Here is a 19,814-nt window from a genome sequence, read left to right as displayed (position 1 = left end):
AAGTACCACTGTTCCAAACAATTCTTTCTTCATTTTTTTCTTTGCTTTTAGTGGGTTTGCTTCCAGTAACCTCAAATTCAGTACAGAAGAAAAGGAAGCTTAGATTTGGGAGAGCTGGTAGCAGTGGTGGAACTAGATGATCTTTAAGGTCCTTTCCAATGCAAATCATTTTATGATTCTAAGTGTACACATACACATCTGATAGGAGGAATCAAACAGTTCATTACCTTCATTATGCAGTTTTGAATACTAATCCATCTCTCCATAGTTTTCTTTAATATTCTGTAGTATTTCAGCTCTGCCTAAGCAGCTTTGCATGATTACCATTAAAAAAAAAAAAAAAAAAAAAAAAAACCCACAACAAAACACTGCCCCTTAATGAAAGAGTTCCTTCCTATTATTCAGATGTGGACTTCCTGCTCCATCCTCTAAAGCAAAACATACTGTACTTCAGTAACATGGTTGATAATCTGACAGTTGCCTTTAAGGCTGACAACATTTTCTTTATAATCCCTTTTCTGGTTGTTTATAAATTTGTCGATTTTTAGTGCTGAGCTTTTGCATTTATTCCCTGCTTCTGGAAAAATCTGAAGTGGTCTGGGTATGACAGATGGGTGCCTCTTATTACGGCAAACTCCTCTATCACAAATGAGATGTTACTTTTAACCACTGATTTGTCTAATTACTCAAAAAACTGCAGGCTTGTTTGGATTTCCAGCTGTGTCTCACAGGCATGTAAAATAGAAGGTTTCAAATCAAGGTTCAGCTGATGAAAGATTTCCCAAGAAAAGTGTCATTGCCCCTTTCCCAAGTCTCCTGTTCCTTTTTGTAACATAGGAAACTGGCCACAGATCTGCCTCTCTGGATCCTCTCCTGGTGAGCAGGAAAGCCATAGGTGATGAAAAGAGTAGGAACTGCTCTCTCTAGTAACATTCCATACGTGTGCTAGGACTGAGGCATGTTCTCCACACCAGGGTACCTGAATCATCCTTCTTCTATATGTTTATGTCATCTGGAACCCCAAGAAACTTTCAAATGTTGCCTTCCTGCAGAAGAGCCAAGGGCCTGTGCCATTCTGGCAACACCAAGCTTCTTCTTCCAGCTCTTTGTGTTCCTGCTGGAATATTTCCTCCCCCAAGGAAGGAAACATGGCAGGGTAGGGGCTGTTAAGAACTTTCACCATGACCACTGCAGCAACACATATCTCTTAAAAGTGCTATTTTATATTCAACTTCAAATATTACTCTTACACCCTGGGAATACTTGATTGAAATGACTGAGGTGTGTTGCTACTCCATGAGACGTTTTCCTATTACAAATAGGCATATAGAGCTGCTTACCCATACATCATCACCCAGCTATAGTATAGGGATTCTTCACTTCTTTCATCACAGATGTACTCTTCATAGCCTCATCAGTTTTGTTCCTCCCTCCAACTCCCCCGATGTGATTGACATAGCACAGGAGTTGGTGTGTGGGAGCATTAGGCTTACATGCAGCTGATTAAAGCAAGGACTGATGAGGAAAGACCAGGCTCTGTAGGCAGTATAAGAGCAGCATGGCAGATTTAAGCAGCTGGAGGAACAAACTGATGTGGTGGGGAGAGGTTTCTACTGCCACCACCACCGTGAATGAGAAGGAATGAGGGGCAACTTTACCCTCTTGAAAACACTTGTTTTGTAAGTGTCTCTATGGGCCCTGTGCTGCAATGCGTGCTGCTCCTGTAACGTTTGCCCAAATATTTGAATTATAGATTCAATGGTGACAAGTGGAGAATGAGAGTGATAAAGGAGTAACACCTCAAGCATGATGAAGAGAGAGAGAGGAATGGAGACAAAAGGAGTTATGGCAGTGCTGAATTAGTTAATACTCAAGCAATATGTTCTCCAGCAGTAGCTGGTGAGGTATAGGATACAAAGCCAAAACACTCCTCTCAGTGTTGAATTTAATCCTACAGCCACACCTGGGCTGGACTCTGTGTGACAAATCTTTTTCCAGCCTCTCCCTTTGGTGTAAGAGTGTTCCAGCTGTTACCAATTAAACAGCTTTTGAGATCTCTAAACAGGGCCTAGCTATAATATCTGCTTCATCTGCCACCATGCAGTCTTTTCTTACAGAATCAGAATGGTTTGAGTTGAAAGGGAACTTAAAGCCCACTCAGATCCAAACCCCAGCCATGGGCAGGGCTGCCCTGGGCCCCACCCAACCTGGCCTTGAATGCCTCCAGAGATGGGGCATCCACAACTTCCCTGGGCAGCTTGTGCCAGTGTCTTGGCTCCTTCTCCTTCTCTGGTTTAAATTTTTTTTGATAGTTTTATCTCTTTGCAAACTTCTACACTGGTCTTGGGTTGGTTTCCCTCGGTCAGACTCCTTCAAATTTGCACTCCAAAGAAAGCACTGCTGTCTCAACAACTCTTAACATTTGTTGGAAATATTCAATGTTCTTAAAACCGTGGCTTCTGAAAGATGATGATTAGATGTTCACTTCAGCTTTTACTCATGAAAAAGAGTTTGCTTTGGGATTTGGAGAAAAGTTTGAAAATATGGAAGTTGAAAATTCCAGACTCTAAAACCAAGTAACATACAACATATTATTTCAAGAGACTATTTTCAAACACCAATCTTTTATTAGTCTCATAATTCTTTACCAGAGGCTTGACTGCAGATTCTAGTTTCCATTGCACAGAAGCGGGACAAAAGGAGACAACCCCAAAGTATCCATTCTCCTCTGACAGGTTATCCTGATGGATGGGCCCATGCCTCAACATTTCTGCACTGCTTACAGGTAAGTAGAAATGCCATTTTCTTTCTCTTTGGAGCTAACACATATTATGACTAGACTTGAACCCTACAGTGACCTGGCTGGGCAACAACAGGATGCTACTTTACTGAATATTTCTCCTTTTTTAAAAAACAGAACAAATAACCAAAATGATAATCATAGAACCATAGAACTGCTTGTTGGGAGAGACTTCAAAGATCATCTACTTCCAACCTCCCAGCTGTGGGCAGGACTGCCCCCCACCTGCTCAGGCTGTCCGGAGTCCTATCCAACCTGGTCCTGAGCACCTTTGGGGATGGAGCATCCATCACTCATCTGGGCAGCTATGCCAGTGCCTCACCACACTCTCTGTGAAAACTTCTCCCTGACATCTAATCTAAATCTCCTCTCCTTTAGTTTTAAACCATTCCCCCTTGTCCTATCACATCTACTCATGTAAAAAGCTGATTTCCTTCCTGTTTATAACCTCTGTTTAAATACTGGAAGGCTGCAATGAGGTCTCTCTGCAGCCCTCTCTTCTCCAGACTGCCCAAGCCCAGTCTGTCTGTAGGAGAGGTGCTCCAGCCCTCTGATCACCTTTGTGTCCTCCTCTGGGCCCTCTCCAACAGCTCCACATCTTTCCCGAGTTGGGGGGTCCCAGACCTGGATGCGGTCCTCCAGAAGGGACCTAACAACTCTAAGAAAAACCTAGCTTGCTTCAGGAAATTCCAGCAGCCCTCTTCCATCCGTCTGGAGGACGAGGATGGCCCACCTTGACGGGATCAAGGCCTCATTCACACCAAACACCCACACCTTCACACCTCTCAGCTACAGACACGCACCGCAGGGCTGACAGCAGCGGACACTGCCCATACCGCACTCGCACAGCCCCCGACGTGCCCCCGGACACCTACAGCCCTCACAGAGGAGTCGAGGGACCCCGACCCACGCCCCCTCAGCGGCTGCCCGAGAGGCCCGGAGCTCGGCGGCGAGGTCTGCCCCGGCGGCACCCCGTCCCCTATAGGGCCCGTCCCCCACCCCCAGCCCCGGGCGGCGGAAGTGTGTGTAGGGGGCAGTATAGGAATTTCCTGTGACGTCCCGGCCCGGACTCCATTAGGCTGCAGCTGGGCTGAGAGAAGACAAACCCAGCGGGCAGCGAGCGGAGCAGGCCGGGCGCCCGGGGCTGCCGGGCGGGGGCTCGAGGCAGAGGCGGCCGCCATCGCCAGAGGGAGCCCCGAGCGGGTGGCGGCGCTGCCTCCGGGACCCCCGGGGGCGCAGGGCCCCGCTCCGCCTCCCCTCACCCCCGCCGCCCCTTGCCTCCCCCCCCCCACCCTTCTCGCCCCCCCGGCTTCCCACCACGGCCGCTCTCGGCGAGGAAACTCTGGCCTCCGCTTCCTCCTCCTCCGACTCGGACACCGGCGGAGCCTCCCCGCCCCCGCGGAAGAAAGCCCGGGCCTCCCCGGCGGCGGCGGCGGAGGGAGCAGGAGAGCCCGGGGCTTCCGCGGGCAGAGCAGGCCTCACCTCGTCCCAGTCCCCCTCGCTCCCCGCCGGGCTCGCCCCCGCCGCCGCCCCGCTCCGAGGCAGCGGCAGCAGCACGAGCAGCGGCGGCAGCGCCATGCAGGCCAACGGGGCAGGAGGGGGCCAGCAGCAGCAGCAGCAGCAGCCGCCGCAGGGCCCGGAGCTGGGCTGTCTGGGAGCCCAGAACGGCGAGGCCTCGGCGGGCACGGCCGCCGGCGAGCAGCTGGCCCACGCCAACGGGCTGCTGCCCTCGGCCAACAGCGGCGGCGGCAGCCCCGGCGGCCTCAGTGTCAACAACGGGGTGCCCGCCGCCGGGGGGCCCGGCACGGCCGCCGCGGAGCTGGGGGGCGGCGGCGGCAGCGCCCTGAAGAAGAAGAAGCGGCTCTCGCAGTCCGACGAGGACGTGATCCGGCTGATCGGGCAGCACCTCCACGGCCTGGGCCTCAAGTAAGTGGCGGCGGGGGAAGGAGGGGAAGGCGGCCGGGCACGGGCCCTCTGCGGACCGGGGCGGCGCGGGGAGGGGAGGCGAGTGCCAGGGCAGCGCTGGGGGCTGGCGAAAATGGAGCCCGGACGCGTCGTGCTCCCCGTGCCGCTCCGCTCGGCGGGCCGGGGCGGTTCGGGAAGGGACGGCAATATGGAAGCCGGGCCGCTCACTGATAAGGCGGATCGATAGCAACGTGTTAGCGGGGGAGAAGTTATCGGGTACGCGTAATGGAGCCCGCGGCTGGGCGTGGGGGAAGGCTTCTCGCAGATGAGCTCCAAGGTTTCGCTTGTCTGCTGGCAGCAACCGAACTCGGCCGAAACGGGCTGTTGTGTTCCGCTGCCGAGCCTTCGTCCCCGCCGATGGCAAAGGTGTCAGCCCCGTGTTTTGTTGTAGGCTAGGAGCAAGCGCGTTGACTCCCTCTTAAAATCAGAATAGGGGAAATAATTTTACACAGAAGAAAGGTGAATCTGAGAATTTAATTGCGACGTTTGCTTTGTGAGCAAGGCTCAAACCACTGCATCGTGATTCTGGAATAGGAGCCCTGCGAAACCTTCACGTAGCTACTGCAAAACAAGTCTTCAAAACACAGTGGGCCGGGTCAATTATAAAGAACTTAGCACGCTAAATGAACTGCCCCTGACACAAGAGGCAAGTTTACAGCAACAGACAACTCGTGACTGTTCATAGACGGCACCACAGTAAATAAGCTATTTTTAGTGTAAAGGGGGGGAGGGCTGCAGGTCCGTGAGTTTGTTTATTATATTTTAAGGAGCCAGTCTTTTAATACGGGCCTGTTGCAGAAGTGCATAGCTCTGTGCTCGTTTATGGGAGGTGGGGGGGGAGGGGGGGAAGGGGTTGACAGCCAGTGGCTAACAGCTGTAGTCTGTCTCTTCCTTCACGAAGGCTATCTGCTATGCAGGGCTGGCTGTTTGGTGGCTGGTAAGTCACATCCTTCATGGTACTTCAGTGAAGCTCTCAAGCTAATTGACTACTTGCTTTAGACATAGGCAGCTGCTTACACGTCTCAGGCAACTGAGATAACCTTTTGGACAAGCATCTGAATCTGGTGGTAGTCTTCTTACTTTAATAAAGTTACTTTTAAATGTGGTTAATTGTTATCGTAGCAGGCGGTATATTTGTGAGGGTGAAACTGGTCGGGTTTTTTTACACTGTATCTCTCCTGCAGCCAGACTGTTGATCTTCTCATGCAAGAGTCAGGATGTCGTTTAGAACATCCTTCTGCTACCAAATTCCGCAATCATGTCATGGAAGGAGAATGGGATAAGGTAACGTAGGGCTTCTAGGACTGTATTAACCAATGTTTAAATTTATAGTATCTATGAGAGAATTCAAAATCCACCCTCCTTATATACTTCTTTTTTGTTTGTTTGTTTTTTTTCTTATGCCGATTTCTGCAGGCAGAGAACGACCTGAATGAACTTAAGGCCTTAGTGCATTCTCCGCATGCAATTGTGGTAAGAGGCACACTTGAACTCTTTCAGAGCTGTATAGTTGGGCTAGTTGAATAGCGTGATCTTTCACTATGGAGTTAGTTCTTATTTTCTTTATTGTTTAAGCAGCTTGCATGCTATCTCAAAATGTACTAATCTTTTCACTCTTTTCTAGAATGTGAGATAGGAAACACCAAAGTATTAAGCCTAGTATTTGTTTTAGTGAATAAATGTTGTTAAGTATACTTAACTGATGAAATATAGATCCTCTAACAGGCCTAAAATAGGTCTGTTTCCATGGAAATTGTCTGTGTTGAATACTGATTTCAAACTTGGAATCCTTCTCACAGTTGTTGTATTTATTGAAGTTAGGTTTCTCTTAAAGAAAGAAAAATTTGGAAGTAAAGATGCAGTAACGCAAATGTAGAGTTGGCATTGTCATGGCACATCCCGGGAATATAGAGGCTGCTATAGAACACGAACAATACTGTTGCTTTTCCAGATGGCTTCTAAAAGAGCAAATGTATTTGTATTGCTGTTTGGGATTTTATTTGGAGCTTTTTCTCTTTGGCTGGCTTTTTTCAAAGATGAACCTAGAAATAGACGTTTGCAGATCCTGTGACTTGACAATTACAATGTCTGTTGTTATGATTTCAGTTACTTTGAGGAAAGTGTTTCTTGGCTCTCTTTTTCTATTTTGAGATCAAAAATGATTACTTAGCTCTGCAGACTGCCTGTTCTGTTGCGCTTAAATGTTTATTCTAATGAAATGAAGTTAGGACAACTAGAGTCGCTTAGGGAGAAAAAAGTGGCAGTGCTTTTTGAAGTGCCTGTGACTGTAAACAGTGAAGAATCAGCTGATGGCTGCTTAGCTCTACTTCTAGCTGATTCATTTGTTGTCAAGACAATTTCCTGTCCAGTGGGGGAGGGAAAGAAAGAGAACAGGAAGTGAAGTAGGAAAAACAGATGTTTAGCAAAACATAGGAGAATTTTTAAGAGAAGTTTACATTCTGCTCTATTGATCTGGCCAAAACATGACAGTTCCTAGTTAGACCAGTTGTTCATTTTTTCCTGCTTCGGACTTGAGAAAATGAAGCTCTGTTCCTCAAATACTTGAGAGCATTGCATGCAGTTCTTGATTGTCTGTAAGCGCTGGAAGTTTGAAACTGCTGCATGAAAATATGAATGTGATCATTTGAAGCAAATTTTCTCATGTTTCTCCCTTCAGAAGTTAAAAAGTTTCTTACTATTAAAGTGTTTCTTGTCTCTAGGAGTTGAGAGTTTTTAAGTGTCTGTCATTACTGTACTTTTCAGAAGAAATTAATTTGAGGGAGGAAAAGGGGAAGCTTGTTTTCTGCTATTTTGATCATCTTTGAAAGCATGCCTCTGTTCTTTAATGTTGATGTTTAACTGCTTTAATAAAACTGGTTACAATACAGGTAACTGATGTAGACTGTTATCAGAAAAAAAAAAAGAAGAAATAATTTAAGTTGTTCTCCTGTGTCTAAATTTCATATAATTTAAAACAGATAACTTCTAAATGTTAGATGTCTTTATTCATAAGACAGTGATAGTTTGCAAGGATAAGTACAATTCTCTCCATCTTCACGCCCTTCCTTCCCCATTTTTTATTTTTATGTGGGTGAAGGGATGGGTAGGAGTTAGTGCAGTCAGCAACTGGAAAACCTAGTAAAAGGCTGTTACAGGTAAGGAGAGATGCTTTGTGCTCTGTAGCTGTTCCAGACTGCAGCAAAGTGAGAGCTAATAAAGATGATAGATGTCTTGATTAAGGAGAGTGCAAACAAGATGATGCTGCAGGTAACTATTCAAAAACAGAAAATGAGATCTTTTAGGTTTGAATTCTGATCTGTTACTCATACAGTGTGACTCAATGCATGCATGCAAGAAGAATGAGGACCTAAAGTTTAGATGACATAGTATATAAAAAACTAGGATGCATATTTTGTGTGTGTTTTTTTTCCTTGTCTCTCAATATGACCTTGTCAAAATAATGGGGATATGTACCTGCTTTTGAAATGTCTGTTTAGTGAAGGGGTTACGTATGTACTTTGAAAACTCCTGTTTTAATTGCTGATTTTTATAAAGTGCTGTAGATTCTACAGTTGAAAGCACTGGAAGATGAAATGGCTGCTCTCCATTTGTAAACTTCAGATGTGTTTTTAAAAGCTACTTGTGGATGTTGGATGGGGAGGATGTGGATGGGGAGAAGACAGTCTGCTATTTATTTCTGTTTTCATCAACACAACTGAGTGCTGTGTATTAGCAGTATAGCATGCGATTAGCCATGTTTACTTTTCCAGCATGTAAGATACAGCTGTCTTGAGACAAACTTCAGACTTGAGTCAAGCATAATAATTAATTTTTTTCCTTGGGTAGCACTTAAAAAATATCAGTTCCTAGTTAGCCCAACATTTTGCTTACTTTTGAGCTGTGCAGGCACATTTTAACATCTGTCTTGGGGAACCAACTGAATGTGGGAGAGAATCTAGATATCCTATGTCTATAGTTTTAATCTAGAATATACTTCACAATTGTGCACTTTACTTTTTTCCCATTTACTTGAGTTTTCCCCAAGTTCTGAAAGTATACAGCCTAGGAATGCAGCATAGAAAGTTATTGACTGGTGTCAGTGAAGTGCTCCACCTGCTTGTGTGGCAGCTCTCTTGTATTGAGAGGTGAGCTCCATTTAAGTGACATGATTTGATACACTGGATGCCTTGTTCAATTCTGTAGGGCAGAAAATATTCAGATCTTTACATTATCAGGTCTTACGTTCAAGTTTTGGATGTAACAGTTGTTAACTGTATTTATTAGCATTGTGGTTTTACAAGACTGTCCAAGCGCTAAAGATAAAAGTCATGGAAACCAGGGGCTTAGTGCTGCAGGCCTGTAAGTAGATAGCTACTGTGTTGAGAATATCTGTTGAAACATCAGGTGATCACTTCAACATGTCTTCTGGTTACCTTTTTTCATTTCAAAGAAGAGTTGTTTCGGTATTTTGAACCATAGGCTCTTAGTACAGTAGAGTTGTCAAGATATGCAGGTCAAAAATAACAGTAAAATCTAACCCTAAAATTATGTACTTATGCATCCTGGTATTTAAACTACTGAAGATTTACTACTGTAACCAGTGTCAGAAAAATCTTATTTTCTCAACTATAGTAGGATACTTGTCCTGTCATCTTCAGTTGTTTTAACCTTTAGTTTGTGCTGGTGAATCATGCTGCATGTCAGGCTTCCTAGAACTTTAGGTTCTGCAAGGGGCTTTTCTGCTAAACATGAGTGTTAGTAAATAAAGGCTGTAGTTTGGGTGTACATACTCTGGTTTTGCTTTCTTCAAACAAAACAAACAGAACCAGCAACTCTAGTTCTATTGAATGTCTGTGTTTTGCCTCAGGATGACCAGAGGCCCAGCCTGTACTTAAATAATAACCTCTAGAAACAGAAGTAATGTACTTTATCTTCATCCTGACTGTAGTGTTGAAAGACAGGGTGAGAGGGTGTTAACTGAATGAGAACAGTCAGGCTGCTATGATGAAACTGTTGTATTGAGACTCTTCGATGTTTTTTTGTAGACTGAAGAGACTTTTCTATCATTTGCTATCATCTTAAGTGGTGGTAGTATCTGGATTGAAATTCTTCAACAGTAAAAAAATGTAATGATGTTGAATTTCCATTACAAACACTGAAATGGTAACAACAAATTCCAGGCGCTTCCATTATATTCTGTGTGGTGTAACTCAAATTATAGTAATTTTCATTTCCATTTTTCATAAGGCAGCTAAAGAATATGGAAAATGAGCAAGTTGTACTTGGTGAGTGCACTGCATCTGGTCAGTTTTAGTTTCATTGAGATAAATGATGGGATTTCTGCTTTTGAGCTACAGTTGTCGATGTTCCAAACAGTTCTCTTTTCTTCATAGAAGTGATTGTTTAGGTTCTAGAAAAGTTGTTATGCTCAAAGTGGTCTTATCTGCCCTGAGAAGATTGTATTGGAAGTAATTAGCTGTTGTAGGGCATATGAAAGTAGCTGAGAGAAAGGGAAGACAAAACTCAGTTATTCAGTGAAATGTTTGTCAGGCAAGAGACAAGAGTTGCACAGAAATAAATAGTGGGAAGGAGTGTTTTGATGTATACACACATGCACACAGGGGAAAAAAAAAAAAGAGACTTGGAAGGATGATGTCACTGGAATCCTTCTGCCTTGAGGAGAATGCATTCATGGTATTGTTTGAGTATGCAATAGGGTAAGTTTTGGAGCGCTTAATAGCTTAGATATAATAGTTTTCCTATTAACACTTCAGTCTCTGCCTTTATGCTGTCAATATTTTATAATGTGAAGCTGTTTATCTTTTATTCTGATTCTCCATTATTTTAGCAATAGCAGAAGTCTATGGTACTACATGTTCTGAATGCTTTGTATTCCCAATACACAAAATGTGCACCTGGCACTGATGACCCTTCTTGGGAATTGTATTTTCTAAACCAAAACTGAAATTACACTTCTGTGGGTGACTTGGCAACAGTATTCTGCATGGTAATATTCCTGTAACAGTTTCATGGCACTGTTGAAATCGGCACTGCAAAAACTGGTTTTTAGGGATTTTGTGTGTCTGTCTGTATAAAATGTGTTTTCTTTCCTCTGAAGAAATGAAATTAACATGTTACTCTCTAGAAGTAGAGAAGAAAAGAGTAATTAAATACAGGTACTGTTACTACATTTAAGAGAGAGATAACAAGAAATGAGTAAATACTACATGCAGTGACCTAGAGAAGAAGAATTGAAGGAATTATAGTTTTTGTTATAAACTGGAAACATCAGACTATTTTTACCTTTTAGTGATCATCAGTGTGAGGTGACAAAGGAGTGAAAAAAATGGTACGTGACTAGCAGCCCAGCTCCTCCATGCCTCCTTCTGAGCATGTGCACAGCTGGGAGAGGAAACTCCTAACCTTCCTGCTGCTGCTGAGTGCGCAGACAGCGTGAGGCCTGCTGGCCTAGTGGATGGGAGCAACCACTGAGGTTGGGTTTGGCTTTTGGCTTTTGTTTTTGTTAGTTGGTTCTCTACCTGTCACCCAAACATAAAAAGAAACTGTTGTTCCTGGAGGAAAAAGACAACTGTACAGCAATGCTCTATTTTCATGTTTTGTTCTAAGATTCCAAATCCAAACAAACTGAAGAGCTCTATAGGGGATGTAATACAGGCATGCCCTTCGCATACAGACGGTAGATAGTTGAGGCTTCACGAAGCTTTGTGATAATGATATAAGACTGTATATGGAAATGTTATTCTTTTGCAGAACTGAAAGTCTCTGGAAGTTAAAACTGCTTTGTTCTCTAGCTAAGATTTTACAGATTTGAAACCTTAAACTTCTGCATAAGCTTTAATAAGACAGAGATATCTTAAACTTCCCAATTATCCCTTTCCTTAAGGAGGCCAGCAGTCCGTCTGAAACTAACAAGTAAACATTGACCAAATATGTGCATGAAAATAGTGAGGTGGTGCTCGAGATCTGACAAAGCAAAGGAAACCGGTGGTTGAATTTGTTTGGTGTATTCCTTACAGAAGCAAATATGATTTGCTACACGTGATTTTTATTTTGTTTTTCACTGATATGTGTATGAATGTAAGTTTTCCTCTTTAACCTGATGACTGGAGACCTCTTATCCCTCTGATAAGTGCTGGCAGTAACAAAGATGTGCAAACACTGAATAGTTTTGTCCAGAATTGGTCAAGCTGTCTAAGAATTTGGTATAACTGTAAGTTTCTAAAGAAAAGGCCTGCTGTTTTTTAACTCCACATACTTTACTTGTTAGAGTAGTAGGGTTAATTGTTTACTTAAAAACAAAACAGGAAAGAAAAACCTGGAGAAGGTGAAAGGAAAATGATGAAAGAACAAGAAATAAAAAGTGATTCCTGAAGTTCGGAAACTGTTATTTATTTTTATTCTGTACTCTTGAAAATTGATCAAACACCCAAGGAAAACAACTGAATATGGTGCTACAAAACAAGACCTCAGGCAGTGTCAGTTTTTTTTATTGCCATATGTTACACAGCTATGCAAACAATCCATGTCAGCTCCTTTGTAAGCAGTATGAGAACTTGTCAAGTTGGCTTCTTGTGTTCTGTGCTGTCATGTGGTCTGTAGTATGTGATTAGTTGCTTTTGGGCTTTTTTCTTGAGCTTTTCTTTCTTCTTGGGCTTTTAAGTTTGGGAAGCCTCTCTAATTCAGGGCTGGAAGAACAGTGACTGAAAAGAATGTGAATATGAAATGGAGGCAAGTTGAAGGGGGGATCTGAGAAAGGAGGTAGGAGGATGCCTACATCAATAACTTAACTGCAGCAGTGTTGTTGAAAATCCAGCAAAAAGAAATTGAGTGATGAAACATTAGATATAGCTGTGTTTCTGAAGGGCATAGTAGAATGGTTTCTACTGTTCTGTTTAGGCTCAAACGTTTTCTGAAACTTCAGTCAACCTTTTTCCCCTGACTGCTGCTTTCTGTCATGTCAGAGGATGAAGTTTTTGCTGCTGCAGCAGAAGTACCTGGAGTACCTGGAGGATGGCAAGGTCCTGGAGGCACTTCAAGTTCTACGCTGTGAACTGACGCCTCTGAAATATAATACAGAACGCATTCATGTCCTCAGTGGGTAAGTGCTTGGACTTGGAGAGGACTTTTTGAAGAAATACTGTAGCTGTTATGGTAGCTTGTAGTGACTTTGTAAGCTCAAACTGCATTAAAGCTATTGTCCTTTTGATAAATAATCTGTAGTGAGATGCACTATCTAAAGCGGTGAGTAAAGAAAAAGCATTCAGTAGATAATGTTATATTTTTAGATGCATGCGAGTAACTTGATATGATTTTTGTACTGGAACCCAAGCGAATACATATGCATGTATGCTCATTTGATCTTGAGAATTATTGGTCTGTTATCTTATAACTAAAAAAAATATGCTTAAGTTGGTGAATTTAGTGTAGATTGTACTTAGATGAAAATAAGGTATTTTTACCTTTCTGAAAACAACCCTCTTGGGGCTTTTTTTATTTTCTTATCTATTGACAATTTGTAGGTGTCTGTTCTGAAATATGTCTGTATTCTTTGCCTTTCTTCCTATCATTCTAAGCTTAAGTAACTTGCTTCCAGATAATATATTCTGAAATTAAGAATGTTATATATTATGCTTAAAAGTGGAAAGAATGATTCCAGAAAGAGGTGTGTTGGCGTGTGTGTTTTGTTTGTTTGTTTTTTTGTTTTTAAACAGGTATCTGATGTGTAGCCATGCAGAAGACCTGCGTGCAAAAGCAGAGTGGGAAGGGAAAGGAACAGCTTCCAGATCTAAACTTTTGGACAAACTCCAGAGTAAGATATTTGAATGTTTAGAGTTTATTTCCACCTCTGTAGTTCAAATGCATACTACATAGTCATGTATCCAGGAAATTCATTCTAAATGCATTTACCAGTTGTTGGTTTTCTTGTAGTTCTTTATGTGCCTCTGGGTTTTGGTCTTTGAGAGCTAAAGATTAGCTGTAATTACTTAGTTCTGTTGCATGCATTAATAATGTAATTTAGTGATGAATTCCTCCATTGGGTCAGGGGGAAGTTTGATTTGTAAATGCCAACTATAGTGAGAGGCTGAAACTGTCCTAGAACCACTGTGTATACCAGCAGTAGTTAACAGTGATCTCAAACTGCGCTGTGGATTTCAGTTTCTCCTCTGGTTTCTTGTGGCTTGTGTAACACCATGGATTTTTGCAGCTCTGACACATTGTATTCTTCATTTTGATAGTCTTAATTGAGAACTTCTCAGATGAGCCCAACTGATGCTGCTTTATAATCTGACAGATTTTGTGAAGTACTGGGTTGTGAGTGAGCTTGTGTAAATGATGTTTGCTTGCCAAGACAGCATATACGGTAGCTGTAAATATCTTACAGCTCTGTTTTCCAGAGACTCATGCTTGCCATGTCTACAGGTATACATCTGGAATTACAAGCTGTGTGCACTCTTTTTCGGCAGCTTTTTGCGTTATTCACTGAAGTCTCTTCCAAAAACACTCAATTCAACAAATGCTTTTACTTTTAACTTGGTTCTGATATATGTATTTTTCAACAATTTTTTTAATAGCATACCTGCCCCCCTCAGTGATGCTTCCTCCAAGGCGTTTACAGAACCTGCTGCGTCAGGCTGTGGAACTACAACGGGACCGGTGCCTATATCATAATACCAAACTAGACAGTAATCTAGATTCTGTCTCGCTGCTTATAGATCACGTTTGTAGTAGGTAAGAAGCTCTTTCTACTTGTAAGATGGATGGCAATATCTTCTCTGTGTTTCTTAAAGTAATTTAATTGTGCCTACTGTTTTGAGGGTTGTGAAAATAATTCCAATGTGTTTAACAGTTCTGGGAAAAGGCAGGTCTTATAAATTGAATGGTAGAGGTGGAACTGGATACATTCATACATTGTGCGTATGGAAGGCTTTGGTAGCTGGATATGAGGCAATGGTGCCATACTTAAACTTCAGAATTGTAATTGGGTGGGTATGAGTAGGATATGTTTTTATGCTAAGCCTTAGCTACTTGTTGCTCCATAACTTTGGGCAGCCATTCTGTTTATTAGTCAGTACATGACTGCCACATTTTAACTAGGCTATCACCAGTACGTTAAATAGGTTCTGCCTTCAAGCTTACTGGGATGAAGAAAGCCTACTGAAGCACACTAAATACAGTCAGCTTTTAGCTTTTAATGGTAAACAATAAGGTGCTTCTAAGATTTACGGGTTGGGGAGCTGAAATATGCAGTATACACTTGTTTAATGTCTAGTGTGAATAAAAAAAGTTTGGGAAAATAGTTCTTAATAAAGTAGTAAAAACTGAGAATCTCTTCTATGTGCATATTGGTGCTGCTTCTGGATCCTTAAAATGCCATGCTCTAGACAGAAGCAGGAGGCTCTTGTTGTGGTGTATTTTAATTTATTTTAACAAATGCCTAATTTGACTGGCTTTCTTTTTATACTGAGAACTTGACCAAGGATCTAAAAATTCAGTGTAGTTTTTTTTTTTTTTTTTTTAGAAAACTGGTGTAATACAGTAATTCAGGAATGAGGGTTAGAACACCTGCAAAACAGCCTATAGACAGTACCCTTCTATGTTTTTCCTTTTTCATTTCTTTTCTTTCATGTAGCGGGCTAAAACTTGGGCTTACATGAGACTTTTTTTTGAGTCAAGGTTAGTTCATCTGAAAAGTTAAATTACTGTCTGATGAACTTGCTTTTAGAGATCTTATGAACTTGGCTGCTTTGAATGCTTAGAATCTATTTTGAAAGATACAGGCTTTTGTAGTACTTGCTTGTAACCATCTTAAGGTTTTAAAATTAATATATCTGGTACTTTATTCAAGTATGTGTTTTTAGATTGTTACACTTTGTCTGCTGCATCACATTGTTCTAGTGGTTTCTCATGTGCATGGACTTCTGACTGTTGCTCATTTTAAGAGCTATTGGAAGTGATCAGATAAAGGAATTGTGGCTTTCCCTACTTCAGAAGTGAGTCTTAAAAACAAGCTAGCAGAGTGGTTTAGTCTTTTCACAAGCCCATAAATAACAGTAGATGTTCTGTAGAACATCAGTGTGTTTAATCAAACCTTAAAGAGCTTAAAGTCAGCTGTAAAAAGTGTGAAGGTGGACTAGATAGAACTGGATACCACGTGATAAATGTGGACTCCAATTCTACTGATCTGAATCTACTTGCTAACATGAAAGTTTGGCCAAAATAATATTAAAAAAAAAAAAAGAAAAAAAAAAAGAAAAAAAAAAAGCAACAGAAGCTCTTCAAAATAAAGGCTTCCATTCTGTCCTCAACTCAACCTGTTGTAACTACCTATTGCAGGGGTCTGAGATCAGTATGTGATACGCTGTACATGCTGCAATGCTTGGGCATAATGAGGTGAGTTAAAGACAGTGGAAGCCAAAATTTGATTAAACTGACAGATGCAACAGTAGTCTAATAGTTTAGACAACTTAAGTACTGTAACAGCTAAATAAACACTGACAACTTTCCTTTTTTAGTTGGAACTAATGTTTTGGACTTCTGGCAATACTTTAAGAAAGCATGCTTACAAGTGCACTAATGGGTAGAATGTTTGACTAAATAACTTCACAAGAGCAGGTGGTAAGAGAGAGGAAACTGCTGGGAGTGAAGGTGATACATGGAGTCTTACTGTGCATTCTGTTTTGATAATAGATGCTATTGGAGGGGGGTGATCACTTCCACATGTGGGTCACTCTGGAAGTAATGCCTTCTGTTTATGTACAACAGACACAAAGAGCACAGTAACACTATTTGATAGAGTGAATTCTCAGCTACAAAATGCTATTTGTCAACACAGCCACCTCCATGAGCTATGCATTTTTGCTGGTGTTAAACAAGAGCCTGCATGCTGCACTCATTGAAGTCTGGCTGCCTGGAACATGGCTTGTCTTTCACATTGCTGTTACTACTGCTGAAATGCGCTGCGCGCCACCTCGCTGTGCTGTTATTCACTGTTTGGTCTCCATAAATGCTCAGCCATCGTTGATGAATGTCAGTGGGCTCGGTTTTTTCTGCGTGGAGGAAATCAGTCACACTCCTTTGCTCCGTATGTGCTTCCACGTCAGATGCCATTGTGTCAGAGTGTCCCTCTGCTGCCATCTGTTGCACAGCAACAAAAGGTGGTGGAATATGGGTGGGAAGGTTCCACCTCTACTGCCATACCACCACCACCACCTGCCTCTGATGTCGTGAGCCAACATAATACAGTAGGAGGCATTACTTTGGGAGCAGCCCTTGTGTTTACACGTATGAATTTTTACTTATTTACTTATTTTTACCTGGAAAGACTTTAGGTGGTTTTTGTTTTCCCCTGGAATTTTCTAGCTTTCATGTAAATACACCTAAGTCTGAATTCATAGTGAAACCTGAGAGAAATGAGTGCTGTTGCATTTCTGCATGCTTCTAATAGGCTAATGCAGCATTTTTGAAAAAGAACTCTTGTAGAAGCTGAAGAATAAATCTTTCATTCCACATACAGGGAAAAGTAGCTGTTAGTAGTAGTTAAATTTAGGGTTCTGTACATGCAACAGTGGATAACTTTATTAGATACTTTATTTCAATATGTGAGCAACATGACTCAAGTATGTTGTGCTGAACAGAACAACTTGTAAGGAAACAAAAAAGCAAACAGTTTGAATTGTCTACATAATGAGATGCTATGTTAAGAAACTACTCAATAACTGCAGCATTATTTAATGTATCGCTTGTCTGTGAAGTAAATCTTGCTGGGTTCTGTTTCATTTGGTGGACTTTTGAGAGAGCTCGGATCTGACTGCGTTGTGGATAGCATACTTCAACATCGGATGGGTCTGCAGCTGTGATATTGGCTGTGCTTGTTAACTTTTTTTTTTAGTAACCTCAAGGCTTCCTTTCTGTGGAAATGGTTTACTCCAGCACTATGCTGCTGCTTCTTGTCTTTAAGAAAAGCACCCAGGGTTTTAATTTTGTAAAAGCAGTGCTTGTATTTTAGTTGAGTGTTTCTTTTAGTGGCATATGCTGGAATGGATGTCTTGGGATGCAGTACATCTTTTTTACTTTGTATGAATTATGGATAAAGAATCTAACTTTCAAGAAGGAACTGCTGCTCTGAGGAGAAATATTAATTTACTACAACGTGGCTAAATAATAATGAAGCGTAGCTCTTGCTGTAGGTGCAGGTATCTGTGTAAGGACTTGTTTGCCTCCCTTTAGGCTTCAATAAAACAAAGTCATCTTTCACGGGTGGAGCTTTTAACCTTGGACTCAGGGCTGTTCCAGTGGCAATTAGACAACTCCTGGTCAGCTTAAGGCAGAATAATACAGAATAGACTTGTGTTAGTCTATTAGAAGTGACTAGACATACCAAAGGAAGATGGATACAGGTATGTGTATATACAATGTGGTTATCCTCTCCTATCATAAGACAGGAAATGAGGGGATGCGTAGTGGTTGAGTGTTGCTCAGTGGTCTTTAAACACAGGCTGGGATGCATCTTCTAATAGAAGGAAATGAACTGAGAGAACGCAGTCATTGTATTAATCAGAAAATTCTGGTTTAAAAAGTAGCTTTTCAGGGTGTCTGCCAGCTTGGCTACCACCAACTGTATATTAAAATACAAATGTAAGGAAGTAACCCTTCTTAGGCCTGCTTTTTCTTGTAATGAGTGCAGCTGTGCATTTGCATAGGATATTGTTTTTAGAGTAGTAACTTCATATCCCTTTAGAGCTGTGTTGCCCTGTTGTGCTGGCATCATAAAAACTCACTGAAAGATTAACACTCTCCAGTGTACCTGTAGTTCAGGAATAAATGTTAATGGTTAGGAGTTAACTTTTAGTGCATCCAAACACTGAACTTCATAACTGCAGTATTATTTAAAGTCTTTTACAGTCATCTGCTCTAAAAGCCTGCATTTACTTTAGACTAGCTCCCAATTACTCTTGTAATGGGCAAGCAGTGAATGAAACAGAATGTGTCTCCTGATCTTAATATTTTGACTGTTAGCCTTTCCTCAGAATGTAACTAGAAGATTAAATATTAGCTTTAAGGAAACACTTGATCCTTTCAGTAGAGTATCATATAATATTTAGTTTGATAAGTATTTAATGCATTACAAAATAGTGTGGCTTTGGTCAGGGGAACACTTAAAGTGTTATTAACATGATGAGGATGGTGAGGCCCTGGTACAGGCTGCCTAGAGAAGCTGTAGGCATTCAAAGCCAGGTTAGGTTGGACTTCGGACAGCTTGGTCTGCAACCCTACCCATAGCAGGGGATTGGAACTGGATGAACTTGAGTTCTTCTCAAACCAAGCCATTCTGTGATTCTGTTGTGTTATGCTTATAGTTGTGTGTGTGTACAAGGAAAATGTAAAACAAACAAATGAAAAACATGCTACGCAATGAAGAAAACCCCACAACTTACTGCAAGCTCGAGTTCAAGAAAGACTATTCTTTTATTCAACTTCTAAGAATTATTTTTAAGTATCTTGCATGGTCTGGCTATAAATACATTAAAAGATTTTGCATGTTAATGAAATTCTTTGTGCATGATTCCATGAGACTGGCTCTAGTATTTTCTGTACATCACAGAAGTGTACAGTAAAAAAGCTGTCCCTGTCCTAATGAGGTTAGGTTTATTCCAGGTTATATGAAGCATAATGAATTTTGTGAGGGTAATAAGACTATCTCTACAATTAGTTTTGTTTACTTGATACTTAATTTTTTCAGACTTGTCTAAGTTACCTGATCTGGCACTTAATACATTCTTAATTTTTATTAGACTGGTTGGGTTTTGTCTTGTTGTTTATATGTATCTTACTACTTTCTTTCTTTTTGTTTTGTTTTTGCTTAATGCATCCCTTTCTTTTTTTCCCTAGGAAACAGTTCCCTTGCTATACACAGCAGATACTAACGGAGCACTGTAATGAAGTGTGGTTCTGTAAATTTTCCAATGATGGCACTAAACTAGCAACAGGATCCAAGGATACAACTGTTATTATATGGCAGGTTGATCCA

At 41.6% G+C, this 19,814-nt stretch overlaps 1 protein-coding gene across 4 annotated transcripts in view; it reads left to right on the top strand.

The window, feature by feature from the left end:
- The first annotated feature begins 4,097 nt into the window (after window positions 1–4,097).
- The window catches only part of WDR26 (WD repeat domain 26), a 32,262-nt gene continuing 16,545 nt past the window's right edge, over window positions 4,098–19,814 (top strand). The window contains exons 1-8 of one of the 4 annotated variants that reach the window (XM_048937933.1): window positions 4,098–4,726; window positions 5,950–6,049; window positions 6,182–6,238; window positions 12,748–12,884; window positions 13,447–13,595; window positions 14,359–14,515; window positions 16,121–16,177; window positions 19,676–19,814. In XM_048937933.1, the coding sequence (XP_048793890.1) occupies window positions 4,377–4,726; window positions 5,950–6,049; window positions 6,182–6,238; window positions 12,748–12,884; window positions 13,447–13,595; window positions 14,359–14,515; window positions 16,121–16,177; window positions 19,676–19,814 (1,146 nt within the window). In that variant the 5' untranslated portion in view covers window positions 4,098–4,376. The remainder of the gene's footprint in view (window positions 4,727–5,949; window positions 6,050–6,181; window positions 6,239–12,747; window positions 12,885–13,446; window positions 13,596–14,358; window positions 14,516–16,120; window positions 16,178–19,675) is intronic. The other 3 variants (XM_048937934.1, XM_048937935.1, XM_048937936.1) reach the window with 3 other exon arrangements.

The sequence above is a fragment of the Lagopus muta genome, chromosome 2 (genome assembly GCF_023343835.1).
Source record: "Lagopus muta isolate bLagMut1 chromosome 2, bLagMut1 primary, whole genome shotgun sequence".
Lineage (NCBI taxonomy): Eukaryota > Metazoa > Chordata > Aves > Galliformes > Phasianidae > Lagopus > Lagopus muta.
The sequence above is the reverse complement of the archived record's forward strand: the minus strand, read 5'-3'. Positions and strand labels throughout refer to the sequence as shown.